Genomic DNA, 17357 nt, shown 5'->3' with positions numbered 1-17357 from the left:
CATATTTTGCCAAATTGCCATTGTTCTATGACTTGCTACAAATAAAATCATTAAAGAGAAAGTACCAAAGATCAGTAGCACAGCTAAACGATTATATTGATTTATTTGAAAATACAAAAGTCATATTTAGTAACTTGCATTACCATTATCTTGTGGAATATTTTATGTGGAGTTGTGTGACTGTTTTCCCAACAGAATACCTACACATTTCATTATGTATCATTAATCTGTATTATCTGAGCTAAGCCTTGTATTGTTACTGCAAGTAATAAGGGAAATAGGATGGCTCCAATCTGTATTTTTGTGGAAATGAAAACTTTGTGGAACCATTCCATTTGCACACATTCACTCCACAGCTCAAGGATCTCTGTGCAGTGCAAATAACTCCAGCTGGGTAATTCAATATACTAAATATTAATGTCTACTGATTACACTCCTAAGCCTTTTCTGAAGTGATGAAAACACTAGTCCCAGTTCCTCATCCATCAGGATAAAAGCAGGTTATTGAATACTGATGCACCTTCTTGAAGCCAGTTGAATAACAGAGAAATCAGCTTACAAATTAGCTGTAATATCTAGTCTAGATTTACTGTGGACAAAGTATTGAGTGAGAAAGAAGCCATATAGTCCAATTAATCCATTTAATATTTGTGCTTATAGATGATGCCATCTTCACCAGGAAGTGGGTGGACAGGCAATGGGACTCAAGAAAGCAGTTGTAGACATCAGCCCAAAAGACAATTGTAGTCTGCAAAACTTTTATAAATAACCATTAGAGGAGATATTTAGTGATCCTGATCCTTTTGTGTTTGCATTCCTAGGGTGGTGCCTTCTTAGTCAGAAATGACACCAAGAATGCACAGTTTGTTCTTGTGATTTGGGAAGTGAAGGACCCTCAGGGTACCCTTTCCCTCTCAACTCGAACATTGGATGAAAAGAGAGAGAGGTATTAGAAGATCTGAGAGATGTTAACAATGCCAGTTGTGGCTGACTCCTACTCACAAGACTTTTCTCAATTAAATGTTTGGTTTTGAAGTTTTTCGAGGACAACACAGGCTCCTGCAGCAAACTTCCTGCTTTACTATCATGTTCATCATGCTTCTGGTTGGTACACACACACATATCTTTGACTCTCTTGGGACAGAACAATAATTAGTCTATCTTTGATTTCCTGCAGCTTTTGAAAAATGTTCTTATCCACCACAATTTTGTTTTTGAAGTTTTGCTGATAATTAATACATGTTGAGCTTCAACGGGAGCTAAAGCCAGTCTTTGGTAACAAAAAGTCTGCTAAGGGAATATGCCCACATCCTACCCTTCAGAATAATTAACTTTCAAGTGGTCTTGTTTCCATTTTAGGCTCTATGGGATCATTTTCTGACAAAGAAACATTAAGGAAACTGTTTTGCCAAGGCACCTTTGAGATTGAAATCTCTATGCCAAGAAAAGCAATGTAGTGCATGCTTGCTCTCATAGAATGATACAACCATTACTTTAATGATGTCTCAAGTGCACAGTAACGAACAAACTAAAAAAAAACAACCCCAAAATATAAGTGCTCCTTTCATCTGAGAAGTGTTTTTATTAGAGTACAATCTGCATACTATGGAGTGCATTATTGCATTAATAAAATTTGTCTCTCTCTTCAAATAGTTTTCTAACATCTTGACTCCTTCATCTGTACATTGTGGCAACCTTTTGTTCATTCAGATCTAAAAAAGAAATCAGCTTGGCCACCTCAAACATGGCCGTAGGGACTCTTTTTCTAGAGGAGGGATTCCAACATAGCCACGATGTTATAACCAATTGGTACAAGCATGAATAAGTCAAATGAACTGTTAGAATTCTCCAAGTCTATGGCAGAAAGGGAAAATGGATGGCAGTAAGAGATTACCATTGGTAAATTATGAAGGATGTTCATTCAGGAGAAAAAGACGCACACACAAAAGAGTATTAACCCCCTTGAGGCTGTAGGAAAATAGTGAAGTAACAAGAAAATCATGTCAAGCATCTATCAAACCAAGAGTCCCAAAAGTACATTTGCACTAGGACTCTACATTTTTTGTTCATTTTGCACCAATGCAACTCAGACCACGGTTAGATGAGGCAATGATAAAAATGCCTGAATGTGCTATATTAGTGCTTCCACTGATGCTAGCACCAGTGGAGCTGAACTGGGGCTGGAGAAAGTGAAAAATGTTGACAAGCCCTCGAAGTTTGCCATCTATTTCCAAAATGTATTACATGCTGCATCAATCGGAGCTTATAAAGATGAAGCATAACAGGATAATATGCACAGTGACAAAATTATCTTGAGTGTAAAAACTCTTCTACGCAAAAGGGAATGGATGCGCTTTATGAAAGAACAGACCAACAGATTCCCAGTTCTGTAACTGACAGGTAACAGTTGGTAGGTGTCAATGGGCACCTATTATCATCATATTTTGCATCTGAAGAATTAACAGGCATGAGTCAGCACAAGGTTAACTAGTCTCTCCTTGTGTTGCAGAATGAATGACCATACCTTCATATGTACTAGCATACACCTTTCTAAGTGTATATGAGTTGAGGTAGTCCCAAGACTTACAAATCTTATCCATTCTTAACTTCAAAAGGAAAAAAAACACTTTATTTTTCAAACTTGTCTTGATTATTGGTAAAGCAGGTCAAAAAATTTCTAAGTTTCAATTTTTTGACAAGAGAGAAAGAGAGAGAGAGAAAAGGGGATAAACGTTTTGGAAAAAAAATTTCACGAACATTTCCCCAAAATTTCAACCCATTTTAAGCATGTGCTTACATGCTTTCCTGAATGGAGTGTTTGACTTCGTTTGGACTACTCAATACTTAAATTCTTTCACTGAAGCTATGTTGATTTACCCCAGCTGAGTATCTGGCCCTCAGAGTGTAACTCTTTTTGAGTTATACCTATGAAAACAAAAAGGTAGCCAGAATTTTGTTTTTTTCATATCCAGAAAATTGTATATTTCTAACCTTTCCTGACTCCAGAAGAGCTGAAATGATTTTTATTATTTAACTTATAAATGTTTACCTTCAGGTAAACAGCCTCTAAAACATCTGCCCCCAAAGTGACTGTTTTGTTATGATCTTAGATCTGACTTCTCCTTTCTTAAGCCTTTCATTTTCCTCCCTGTCTTTGTGGAGACAAATTCTCTTATGCATCCGATGAAGTGAGCTGTAGCTTACGAAAGCTTATGCTCAAATAAATTTGTTAGTCTCTAAGGTGCCACAAGTACTCCTTTTCTTTTTGCGAATACAGACTAACACGGCTGCTACTCTGAAACCTGTTAAATATATATATGTAACTCTGATTTGGGGCCTGATCCTTTTGAAGCCCATTGTTTTCAGTCCCTTTTGTCAGAGAGATGGACAGACATTGTAATCTGATTTTCAAAGGTAATGAGTATCCCCAGATCCTATTTAGTTCAAGTGCTCAGCATTTCTGAAAACGTCCTATTGTTTGAACATACCATGCTCACCTCTTTGTAATCATCCAATTATTGTTCTTCATAAAAAAAATTCTATGGAGCTTGCTTCCCCTCCAATGTGGCAATATAGGAGTATAAAAGGGATATACAGGGCTAGTGAAGATTTATCCCCTAAATTTATTCATAAGAGTGATGCCACAGAATGTCCATCATGGGGCAATAGGATAAAAAGGGATTGTTTGGTGGTAGGTTTTGAACCACTTACCATTAACTTTTAGATGCTAGCTAAAACTAAGCTCTGGGACATGTATTCCAAAAATAACAACATAATTAAATAGTATGACACCAACTGGTAAAAGCCAGAAAATTCTAACTTTGGATTGACGCTCCACCTTTTCATTAGGTTTTGCATCTGTTTTCAGCTTTAAGTGGGGATTCCAATCACAATTTTTAATTTCTTAGATTCTGATAGCAAGTGTGTCATCATTAACATTATTCAAGCCTACTGCTTATTATGTGTTGGTAACTATTCACAGACCAAAAATAACTCAATGGCAGGCACCTGTAGGTCTTGAGATACCCAGAATATAGTTTTACATTCAGCATAAATTCCTCAAACAATAACATGAGGAGTCTATAATCAGAAGCTTGCAAGAGGAGAACCTATATAGAATTCTGAAAACTTCCTCGACAAAACTACATCCTGGTGGAATTCTCTAGAGGGAAAGTCCACCACAGATTTGAGAGACACAATGTGCCAACACATATTACTGCTAGATGACACAAACGCTTCAGATTATGAAATATTCTTTTAAGAAAATGAACAAACATTCACCACTATCCCTGGCTAGTTGTCTTCACAGACAGGCCAAGCATTTCACAGGTGAGGAGACTAAACTTCGCTCTCACCATAAAAGGTAATCCCTCCAGAACAGATAGAGAGAGGCACATTACTGAGCTAACATAAGTGAAGGTTTTGTTGTCTCTTACCATACTGTGCTCATTTTGTGACTAAATACTGATTCAAGCCACCATAACTATCAGTCTGGCATCTTCCAGAAAAAAAAACACTTGCATAAAATAAATACTGTAAACCTTGGTACCATTAGACAAGGCCTCACCTGCTGGTACCCGTACCATGGTAGCTACATCACTAGTTTTGAACAGAGCTGGTCAAAAAGTACAGAAAACGTCATAGAAAAAAACTGAAACTAGAAATGTTTTCACCAGCTTTAGTTTTTAATTTGTTCCCATTGGTATTTTATCAATCAATTCCTGCTTGAGGTCTAAAAACTTTGTTTTAATTAGGTCACACTTTGCCTTCTTTTAAAATGTAAAGGCTCTGAATACCGAGAAATAGCATAGTATTAATGCTTTCCATTTCCATGGTAATCTCATTGCATTGAAAACATATTATTTTATTTCTATTCTTGATACCTTGCTCTCATTAGTTTGTTCTTACTTTTCAAACTGGTGATTTTTCTTGAAGTTTAAATGTCTTCTGAAGTAAGACATGAAATAGCTTTTCCTAATGTGATGCCTGGAGAGTTCATCAGAAAATTCATAAGCTTATTTTGCCCAGTTTTAATGAGTAAGGAATATAGCTCTGTTTGCGAAGCTCCCTCTTCTCCTTACTACCAGTGCATCTTTTAAAACTAGCACTTGCGTTACTGCCCTTGACCATTTCAAATATTCTGGAGTGGCATTTTTAATCTGAATTTGGAATTTAGTGTCTAATGAAATAGTCCCACAATTTATATACCATGGGCCAAATGCTGAGGTCTTTACTTAGACCAATTCCTATTAACTTCCCTGAATGGGAGCAAAATACAAATTGAGCAAGGACCTCAGGATTTGATGGTATATGTCTAAAGAAAGTATTAAAAGGGGGAAAAAATGCTATAAACTGATGCTCTGCTCTCCAGAGAATGGAATATTCTAAGACCAGCCAACTCACATCACAAACCTAAACACACAGGGTGAAATCCTGGCCCTATTGAAGTCAATGGGAGTTTTGCCCTGGCCCCATTGAAGTCAGTGCGGCCAGGATTTCACCTCATAGGTAGTCATGTTCTTTAAAACAATTCTCAGTTTAAATAGGGTTATATTTCCCTAGGGACATCTGTTAGGGAAAGAGTTATTGACTAGTGCACTATGGTTCAAAGCAGCTAAATCCTCGGAGTTCTTGACCTCTGTCTGGGTAAATACCACAGGAATACCCCAACTGCCTGCCAGGGAGCTGGGAAAGGCAAGGCAAGGTAGAATCAGCAGAGGATGGAGACCACCATTTTTAAGACATTAAACCCCTAGGAGCAAGTTTTTAAAATATAGGGCCCTGATTCAGGTAAGCACACACTAAGTCTATCTTTATTGAAACTGGTTCTTAAGTATGTGCTTAAAGCTAAATATATGTGTATGTGCTGTCCTGAATTGAATACTACACTTTTCTTGAGAGGTAACAGGAGACAAAAAATGCTTTTATCAAATGTCTAGGATTAGAGCTTTAAGGAGTTAGATGCTGCGAGATGAGGGGCAAGCAATTTTTCCAGGTTTCCCTCTTGACAGACATTACAAAGAGATCCATGGAGAGAATCTTCCTGAATAACAGGACAGAGTCCCTCTCAAAGACAATGGATGAAATACCCTGAAAATAGAACTTCAATAGGTAGAGCCCTGCAAATCTGCAGATATCCACAAAAATGGTCTGTGGATCAGATGCAGACACAAATTTTGTAACTAGAGCCCTGCAAATCCGAGTATCCGTGGACCACTTTTGCGAATTGGATGCGGACACAAATTTTGTATCCATGGAAGGCTCTAACAATAGGCTGTTCCTGGACAATTATAGACTATTGTGTCCAGGTTCACTGGGACATGGTTTAATTTACATCAAAAACTTTAGTTTTAAAATGCTCATCATAAGTCACAGACATTCATTTCCTTTTATACCCAGCAAAAAGTGAACTGAATTAACAGGTACATTTGAACACACGCGCGCGCACATATACACACAGTATTGTACATCTGATACTTTAAAGCAAAAACACTCAAGGCAAAAGAAGTTTAGGAAAAAAGTCTCTATCCTTCTACTTCACTGAACAATAACAATGTATGCTTTCACTGTGTAGTTAAGATACTGCAAAGCCTCAGCTGATTTCTTCTAAAAGTAATAATAATGTCTGCTTGCGTTTTATGCGTAGAAAAGGGGTTTATTTAGTTTTATTTTGCGAACTACTTTGCCTTGTAAAGATTGCAATACATCATATAATATTAAGTCATTTTTCACATCCTTCCTAATCATTTATTCATCAAAGCCCCACTTTTCCAATCTTCATTTGATTTTAAAAGATAATTTATAAAACAAATGCATTTCATTTTATTCTTGTCAGGGGCAATATGCTGATAGAAATCAAGTCACTATTCTGCAGGATATTGAATTCCTTAGAGGGTAGGGCTCTCATATGTAAAAACAATAGAAATCCCAGTCATAGCTTGCAAATCCATGAGAATATACATAGTTGAAAGCTTCTGTTGAAAAGCATTGCAGTATTGAAAATCCAACTCACTTCTTTACTTAATTTATGTCAATTGGCATCCCTACTGTTTCAATGAAAGCCCTGGGTTTTTAATATAAATATATTAGTAAACCTTATGATAACTTTAAAATCATTATCTAAAAATCTTTCAGAACAAAGATAAATGTTGCATGCAGTTGAAAAAGAGCCCCTGAAACACTACCACGAGGCATCTCTAGTTATTTTTAGAATTTTAAATTAATCCAGAACTTGCATTTTAGCTAAAACAAAAGTGCCTCATCTGCAATGTACATGTCATTATAGTATAACTGTTGGTTGTCAGAAAATGAAGTAAAATGGGAATTACCCTAAAAGACATTTCAAGATTCTCGCCACCCCAGATATCCATTCCTGCATCGTAAGTTCCTATCTCTTCAAAGTAGTTTCTGTCAATAGAAAATAGGCCACCAGCCATAGTAGGGGTCCTAGTTGAAAACAAACAGAAACAAAAAAAAAAAAAAGGAAAAAAAGAAAAATACCTTTTGAAAGACACTGAAATTTAATAAAATGATACTATAGCACATATGCCTCCAGATCTTTTGAATATAAAATATATTCTAAGTACATTAATGAAAATATATAAAATAATAATATGGTTTAGAATTTCTACAGCTCTACTCCAGCTGTGGGCCAAATAATGCAGTTCTTATTCAGGCAAAACTCCCACTGACAACAGGAGTTTTACTGAGGAAGAACTGCAGCATCACTCTGTACGTGAAATTCCACTTAATATGATGCACCTAAAAAAATAATCAATTTAAATGGATGGAATATTGGCCTTTTGCATCTGGAATAGCAGTTTAAATCCAATCTGAAATGCTTAGTGAAGAGTTTAATGCCTTTAGCTCTTTCCTTAGAGAGAGACGCTAAACGTTCATAAAATTACCAGGCATAATCTCCCTTAACAGGATTATAAATCTTTACAACAGGCAAATCCAATCAGAGTGCAAATTCACTATGAGTAAAAATATCCTGTTTCCCTGGAAAGATTTTTTAGAGTTTAAATCTACATTAATGACAAATGTTTATCTGAGATAATAGAAACATACATTATTGAAACGGTACTAATTTCAGGCTTCACGGACACTTGGCTTTGGGCTTCTCTTCCCATCAGAATAAAGGCTGAGATAATTTCATAATCAATGCTTTCATTAGTGCATCTATAGTACTGTCAACCTAAATACTAGTGCACAGCTAAGGGTGGGGGGGGGGGAGGACAGAACTAGCTAGCATGGAATCTAAGTTAAAACTTGACCCTACAAACATGGCTATGCAGAACTTTAGTCATATGTTCTAGTATTTATGTTCTATATTCTCCCTCACTGAAAAATTGGCCCTCCACACTTTAGTTAATCTATTTGTAAATTCCTTAGGGCAGGATTGTAACCTGTTCTTACAACACCATACAAGGGAATAAGAAGGTGCAAGGCTCTGCGTTAATCCTCTGCATGGGTTATCTACATGGTGGGGCAGTGTGGGAAGGAGAGCAACTATTGTGGAAATGCTATTCCACTATTGTATAGGTGAGCAGGCAGGGGGTGGGGAGATTGGCAGGGTGTTCGCTCTGACCCTCTCCTGCAATCCACTAGTCAGCAGATTCGAGTCAGTGTGGAGGCTACTGGTATAGACCAATAGCAGATTACTTCCCTCCAGTACAAAAGGGAAGGCAGAGAGCAAATGATGGCAACTAATTCTCTGATCTGCTCTGATGGTGTAGCTAAGCCCTGCCCCTTACTGAAGGCAAGTTCTAATGTTACATTCTAGTAATGTAACCCTTTCATATTTAAGGTGCTGATGTGACAAGGCACTTAAGCTTGAGCTTAACTTTAAGCAGCCCCATTAAAGTAATGAGGTCTTATGTGCTTTGCTGGATAAGAACAACTGAGCACAAAAAAATTAGAACTACTATTAATTAGGGACTGGTGTTCAAATTTGGAAATTGAATAGTGGTTTTATCCTCAGAATTAAGAACAATTACAAAATGAATGACACTTAATTAGTGTTTAATTTTGAAACTAATCTTTTCTATTACTCTGTATACAAATAAGTATATAGACGCACATACAAACAGCTTTATTATTGAGCCGAGTCAATAATTTAGTAATTCATAATTAATTTATTCGGCAATTTTTCTTTTATACAATGGATTATTTGTAAAGATTGAATATCAGATACTCAAGTACAATGTTTAAAATTTGTAGTTTCCTCCTTGTCTTTTGTCAGCTATGTCACAGGCTTCTCTTCCCTGAATGGATAAGCAATGCAACTTCCAACACAAATACCTGTGTGTGTGAATTTAAAATTCAGTTTCCATGAATGCTTGTGAATGTGACATTGCAGTTGGCTTTGTGAAAATGTGGATGTCAATTTGATTGCTCAAATGAGCATAGCTCAACAGAATTCATTCAATAATATGGGTGAGTATTCAGGGAAATTGTTTGCCTTACTCATCCAACTCTATTCAACCACATATATTTATACATAGACAAATATCTGGAAACACATACACCCTTGTGCACACCGAGGGACCTCTTCCACTGTTATTTTAGCACCAGCACAACTTCACTGGTGTTTGATAACATTGGGAGCACTAGTGTGCATTAGCCACCTCTTTCTAACCGTTCCGGTGGTAAAGAAAGCTGGCTACTGGTCTACACTAGCACTCCCGCCATTGCTAGCACCAGCGAAGCTACACTAATAAGAGATTTCCTTGAAATCCTCCATGTTACTCTATGGTATCAGCTGTATATGTCATACAAAATATATGTATAGGTACATAGTGTATAACTGACCATATTAAACATAACTGTGCCAGTAATAACCTCTCATTTAGCAATATATTTAATGAATCAAGGAATTTGCCTTTGCATAATTATTTCCTCTTCTGCCAGAGTTTACTATCATAACTCCTAATAAGATAGCATAGTTCAGTGAAGAGCAACCAAATGATATGGAACCTCTGCATTTACCTACATTTAATAGGTCTGTTTTTCTCCCCATGCTCTCTACACTGTAAACTCAGATAATTAACTGTCTGTCATTTCAATATACTTGAGCCTTTCTAGGTCTCAAAGCTGCTTAACTGCCCTCAATCTTGCTATATTTCTGCCACAAGTAATATCATTGACCCTCTGAGCTATAATGAGGAACAATAATGAAACTGAACAGATGGTAATGATTTTTGGTTATGGTCCCCTACCTGATTGGGGCATTTCATTGTACGATATCGTAATACTATAGGTGAGTATCATCAAGCAGGAGAAGAAACAAAAAGTCTTGCAATTTGTATACACTTCTTCACTTTATATTTTGGAGAGTGCTTACCAATTTAAAATATTAGCTTTAAATGACAATTATATTAGTGGTTAGTTAAAGATCTCTATTTCTGAGTGAAACCACTACACTGAAACCTAAAATCACTGTTTGCTGGGCTTTATTTACATATATGAAACTTGATCAACTTCGGATTCATCAAGAGATCACCAAGATTCACAAATGTTTTGCACAAACCTGAATGTTGCAATGCATGAACAAATGTGGGCCAGCATATGAGCTCTGTTTTGCAAACACACATATAGAAGACTATCTTACTAAAATGAGTAGTCCCATTGATTTCACATAAGTAGAGTTACTCATCTGTGCACGGGATTGCAGTATCAAGCCCCGGTGTTCTGCACCAAAATCATGTAAAAATTTTCATTTCTGCAGATTAGTTGTGAAAGCAGGTGACTCTTGGCAGTTTCAACTGAGTTTTACTTCGAGATTTGTGGGGCTTCTGAATGATGGCGGGGTTGTGGGTGTAAGCAATATTCACCTCAATCCTTACAAACTGAAACTACTGAGTATTGTACAGGTGTACTGTAAAATTTACATACACATCAATAAAGGGGTTACCTAAATAAAACATGACAGCCAAAACTATCATCAACTATGTAAATTGAACTTGTTACCTAAAAAATTGCTGTGCAGCTGTCATTATAAAAACAACTAAAATAGTGATAATAGAAAGAATAAAGTCCTATTGATCCTTGTTGAAATTCAGCTGCTGCCACTGTATGATTATCAATTTTTGCCCCAAATGGCCCCCTCAAGGATTGAACTCACAACCCTGGGTTTAGCAGGCCAATGCTCAAACCACTGAGCTAGTGCATTGTGTGTGTTAGGTGTTGATTGTTTAAGAGTAAAGGTAGTATATTATGATTTTATTTTTCTGGTCTTATTTGGTTTGGTCTTTTCTGGTCTTATTTGGCTTTTTTGGTTTGTTCAGTTTTTGCCAACCCACTGAGATAGACCAGGGAAGAAGATCTGGCTCCTTGATGCTGGGTAAAAGGAGCAACACAGCATAAAAGTACCCTAAAAACCCCATATCCTGATGAGGGACAATTAGTCAATGCAGGGCCAGTGGAAGACTGCCCCCCAATGATCACCTCGCAAGCTAGGGCATCGGGACAGAGAGGCATGCTGGTGGGGAGGCTGCAGAGATTCCAGGCAGCACTGTGGCCACTAGGGGAGCTGCCAAAAATTAGATAAGGCCTCCAGGGCTGTCCAAGTTATGTTGGGAGTCTCCTCAAGCCCTGGAGCAGCCTAGAACGGGGAGGGAGGAAAGGTGGCTTAAAGCTGCCCTACGCCCCCCTGCTCCTGGCTGTGAAATCTGTGCTGTACCTTTCAGAAGAGCAGCACAGAGTACTACCCATTATATTTAACACTGGCTTCAAGAATTCTAAGAGGCAATTAATGAGTTTCATATTTTTACACTGACAAGATGGGTGAAATTGTATCTTTTACTGAAACAACTTCTCCTGGACAAAGAGACAAGCTTTCAAGCTTCTTCTGCAGACCTCTGGAGAGGAGCTCTGTGTCAGCTCGAAGCTTGCCTCTTTCTCCAGGAGAAGTTGGCTGAAAAAAAGATATTACTACATCCAACGTGTTTTTCTAACATACTGGGACCAACTTGGTTACAACAACTAGGGTGACCAGATGTCCCGATTTTATAGGGACAGTCACGATTTTTGGGTCTATTTCTTATATAGGCTCCTATTACCCCCCCTTCCCCACCACACTTGCTGTCTGGTCACCCTAACAACAACACTGCATACAACATATTTTACAGTCGTAAATTGCATGACTCACATTTCGCAACATGAGGGACTGCATGAGGGAATATGGACAAGTCATCATTTTCCATGATTCTAGGAATTATGAATGAGACATAAAGCTTTTTGTTCCAAAGTCAACGTTCATGACCTTTTCAGTCCAATGAACAGTCCTTTTCATCTTATGGCCGTGCCACTCTATGCCATATGATTTGGTGGTCTCAGTCCAATTATTAATGAGAAGGTGTCCACAACCCAAAAAACAGAACTATAGTTTCACCAACTAGCATCCTTGTTGACTGCCTCAACAGACAGCCAAAAGTGAAAACTATACACCACCTTAAGGTATGTAAGATAAATAAGGACATTATATGTAATCTGGAATAAGGATTCTATTTATATAGGTTTTTATTAGTATCAGACATCGTCCAGTTGTTGGAATGGAGAATGAGAAAGGGATAAACAAGGTATGCTCCCTACTTTCTGTATATGTTAGTTCTCTTATTTTTATTCATAGTAGTTGGCATAATAATAAAATGCTTAGGAAGAAAGCAAAAACGTCGAAATAAAGAGTGACTCAATAGATTTTAGTACCTAGTGAACTGAGCTTTTAAGAAAGGATGGTGAATATGGTGACATCCAGTAAAGATGTACTGGCGTGGACAGCTTTAACATGCACAGCACAAAAACATCTGGTATGAAGACACAAGCTGTGTTTAAACTGTTCTCAGCACAGACAGTATTCTGTTGCCTGAAGGTTGATAATATGTTGGCACGCTGACAGAAGGAGGAATGAATTTTCTCAAACACACCGTGAGCACTGCAGAGTACAAATAGTATGCAAAGCTATTTAAAGGAAAATATTAAGGAAGTAGTTCTGCTTAGCAAGAGTATGTGATTTGGTTAACCCTCTCCATCATTTGTGCAGTGGTGGGATACAACAACCTGACAAAGGTGCACGGTTCAAAATTCCCTGTGGTGTTTGTTACTCCATTTTAATTAGTCACAGATAGTTGTTGGCTTGATGCCTGTAATTAGTTACATGAAGCTCTGATTTGTACTTTTTCCATTTTGTTATCTAGAGCTAAAAAAGAATAGTGGTTTGGAAATTACTATAACTGCCCCTCAAACATGCTCCCATTGTCTTTTGATTTCAGAACTCCTTCTAATGTCCAGTACATCCTTTCAGCCAATGGCTGCTAGTTTTATAACCACCACATTGGTTGCAATCATCAGTGGAGTGAAACCAATGGCTGTCAGAGAAAATGTTGGAAGACAAAGGTATAGACATGGTGTAATGCATGCAATGTGGCTGTAGTCTAAAGCCTGATGGCTGGAGAAGGCTACAGAGGGCCATATTTGATCACACCTCCCACTTGTAGGGCAGAAGATCTACATATCAATGCGTCCTCCAGCCACACCCCTTCCATTTTTCAAGCACAGCCATGAAGGGAGCTTAGTTGGAGAAGAGTTCTGTGGCTTTTCTCCTCTTATGTGCCCCTGGCATCTAGCCACCCTCTCTCTCATTACATAGCTTAACCCCACTGGTTCTGTAGCCTGAGCAATCTCTGTACTCATGGAAGAGGGAACTGTGTATGACACTATGTGTATGTATAAAAATAAAGCATTTGGAAAAGGTCCAATAATCTATTGCAGCTCTACTGGGCCTAAAGTTATTCCAGTGAAAGTCAATGGGAGTTTTGCTATTTACTTAAATGGGAGCAGGATAAGAACTTTGGAGTTAAATAGAAGCTTAATTAAGAGATATTGATTGACAGTCCTTACAACTTATTCTATTTCAGATAAACAAAGCACCCTTTTAAAGGAAGTGTCCTGCAGTAACTTCCACAGGCTGCCTGGGCCCAGACAATATTTGCAATGCTTGTCTAAACTACTTTGTCTCTGGAAATCAATCTACTCTTGGGGATTTCCTCTCTCTCTCGCACCCTCCCCCCCTCCCTTTTTCCTCTTCGCTCTGTAATTTCAGCCACAGATTTTCTGTTGGTGTTGTGGTGCTTTTGTTACAGACTAAAATAATTACATCTGTGGAAAAAAATAGATAACAACCAAGCCTGAGAAAAATCCAGCTAATTCTTCTTGAACTTTAGAAAAGGTTCTGATTCATTTCTCTGTTTGAATTTTGGTAGAAAGTTGGTTGGTTCTTATTATTATCCAAAAATGTTTCTTTGTCCCAGTGCAAACCTATAACCTTTACCTCACTCCCCAGCTGAAAGAGAAATAAAGAATTTGTTTGGAATCATGAACAAAGTAACACAGCTTAGTAGATAGTGTAGAGGACAGCAGGTTGAGTGAGCTGGATTCTATTCCAGGCTGGCTGTGTGGTTTTAGGCAGGTCACTTACCACCTATAAACTGGAGATGGTATCCACCTTTGTAAAAGTGCTAAGAGTTCTTAGGATGAAATGCACCATTTAAGTGCAAAATTATTATTGGAGGAGATAATATACTATGGTGACCTTATAAAAACCTAGATAGGTAGACTTCTTGACTATGGTGAGGAGGAAGCAGGAAAGGAAACAAGGACACTGGAGCAGTATTTTGGAAACAAAGAAGAAAAATATGGGATCAAAACAACAGGGACACATTTGTGAAGAACAGTGACAGCAGTGACTGTACATCAGATCAGGATATTTTAAATTTGCTGTAACTGAATTCTGAATCTTTGTTTGCTACACTAAGCATCATTATTTAATATAAAATAAGAGACTTATGAATTCCCACAGCTACTATTCATTGCAGGTGATTTTTTTTTTAAAAGCTATCTGACTGAGCTTCTTTTTCAGTTATAGTTTACACTAAGAAAGTTCTCTTTACAACTGTATTGGATGACAATTATCTGTAGGCTTTTACAAAAGTCATTGAATTAATTAACCATTTGCTATAAATTCTAGAAACTTCAGCAATGGCAGATATTTCTGTTGCTTCACCTCTTCAATCATCTTACAGAATTAAATTTCATGAAACAGTTTCTTGTAATTTCTAGGGCAAACAAAGCAAGTGAGTCTAGTGCTTATTTCCATCGACTGAAGAAAAAGAACCAGATAAATTCTACTGCTTAGAGTTTACAGTAAATTTCACATTCAGCGTATCAGGATTAATATACACAAAATACAAGATGACTGAGCTCTGTTAAGACTCATCTTCATGAGCAAGTTGAGTGACTTATGAGTGAATTATCCAGATCTTTCTTACTAAAGGTGGTAAAGGTCTTTACAAAGCATCCCATATTTTTTACTGGAGTGTATACATGTTGCTACTGAATATAAAAAGGGAAAGGTAAGTGTTGATCAATATTGACTTATTATAGATAATAAATACTCTGGGAAACATTCTTCTTTCAATTATATGCCTACAACCCCCTTAACTTTCAGTGTGCCAAAGAGAAGAACTTGGGTGCAATGACTATTATACACATATTCAAGAAAACATAAAAGTCAGTGGTGTTATATACACCTATTTCATCAGTTGGACAGAAAAACAGATCTAGATACACACTCAGTACTTAACCCAGATGCTTATAGAATGAGAAAATCAACCAGAAGAAATGGTTTGTTGCTAAGATTTGCAGTTTGAGGGTCTTTTTTGGGGGAGAGGGATCCCCAGTAGCTTCTGAAGTAGCAGTGGTTGCCAAAAACACTTTAGGCTATTTGGCTAGAATATTGCATCATTTTCTTTTGGATTCAGACCTTGTTACTGTTATCCATGTCTTTAACATCTACAGGTTGATTTACTGCAATAAGCTCCATATGAGGCTATGCTTTAAAATCTATTTGAAAATTGCAGATAGCATCAAATACAACAGATCACTAATTAAATGTTATTTCCAGAGGAAGCCCATTGTACCTGTGCTCAGGACATGCACTAGCTGCCAGCTGATTTCCAGTTTCACATGCTGTTGTGACTTATGAAAAAAGAATGGGGTGAAGGTAAGGGTCCTAGCTACTTGAGACAGCCTTTCCCCCACATGGAACATCACAGCAGCCATGCTCACCTGTGGTGTCTGAGCTAACATTCACTTAGTTTAAGTAGGAGTAACTGGTGGTAGGTGTTCTTGATAAGAGGCCCTTGCCTCTGAAACTCTCTTCTCCTGGTACATCGGGGCCTGGATCAGGTGGTCATCAGAACAAGATGCAAGACTCACTTGTTATCCCAATTTTTTCCCCAAGGCACAGGCAGGAGGGGAATGGGGTGGATAATTGAGGAATATTTTGTTTTGAAGCTGGGGAGGATTTTAGGCAGGTTAATAATTTTAACATATTACAAATTCAATTGTTTGTGAATTTTCAAACATGTCTAGAGTTAATAATTTGTTTGTAAATCAAAATAAACCCATATACTATAATTTACTCTTATCATGTACCTCTGCCTATACTTTGCTCATTAATTATCTCCAACGGGCCTACTTTTAACATTTCAAGCAACCTCAGCTAAAAAAAAAAGCACCTGCCAAATAAGTATCTTATTCTGTCTCTTCCCAACCTCTTCAGGATTTTTATTTTAATAAAAGGATTTTTTAAAATTAAAATCCGTTGACTAATTTTGGCTCAGGACCAAACTATAAAATAATGCTATTTGACTCCAAGAGAGGGAAATAGGATATCAGTAGTGAAGTCCTACACAGACCAGCCAACATACCAGCAAGTTTCTCACAAACACTTTCTCACTAAAGAAGCTGATAACCATGGAGAGGAGAGCTGGTGCCACTAGCATTTTTTGAATTTCTTGAAATTCCCCACAAGTCAGTGCTAGGAGCAGGGAGAGTGGATAAGTCGAGTGAGGTGGTTGACACACAAAGCACCAAGCAGGGATGTGAGGGAACAAAGATCCAGTACAGGAAGGGGCATGGAGGATGGAGCCACCAGGTGAGGAGGAAAAGAGGCTGAGCCAGTAGGGGTAGTGGTAAGAATTAACTCTTGGGATTTTACACAAACATCTCAACATTAGTGAACAGCTATTGAGGGGCTTTTCAGATAATAGCAGTAAAATTTGACCTGGGGGAAAATAGTTTCCTTGTTTGTTGTGTATTTCCCTCACCATTCTAATTTTGCTCTTTCGGACAATATTTGCTCGAGGCCAGTCCATCAATACGTGTGTACACACGTGTGTGTGTACGTGTGTGTGTGTACACTATATACTATGCAGTATGTATACATTTCTAGAACATTTGTGTGGGGTACCTTTTAACTACAAACAGGTCATTTACAAGTCTACATTATGGGCCTG

At 37.7% G+C, this 17357-nt stretch overlaps 1 protein-coding gene across 14 annotated transcripts in view; it reads right to left on the bottom strand.

Annotated features, from left to right (window-relative positions):
• Positions 1-17357, bottom strand: part of GALNT13 (polypeptide N-acetylgalactosaminyltransferase 13) — a 504126-nt gene that overhangs the window by 311403 nt on the left and 175366 nt on the right. For all 14 annotated transcript variants that reach the window (XR_012154256.1, XR_012154250.1, XR_012154254.1 and 11 more), the window contains one exon: positions 7329-7446. Coding sequence is in view for 7 of the 14 variants with exons in the window: in XM_073305505.1 (XP_073161606.1) it covers positions 7329-7446 (118 nt within the window). In the remaining 7 variants the exon portion in view is untranslated. The remainder of the gene's footprint in view (positions 1-7328; positions 7447-17357) is intronic.

Source organism: Lepidochelys kempii, chromosome 11, assembly GCF_965140265.1.
Source record: "Lepidochelys kempii isolate rLepKem1 chromosome 11, rLepKem1.hap2, whole genome shotgun sequence".
NCBI lineage: Eukaryota > Metazoa > Chordata > Testudines > Cheloniidae > Lepidochelys > Lepidochelys kempii.
Note: the sequence above shows the minus strand (reverse complement) of the source record. Positions and strands in the feature narration are given on the sequence as shown.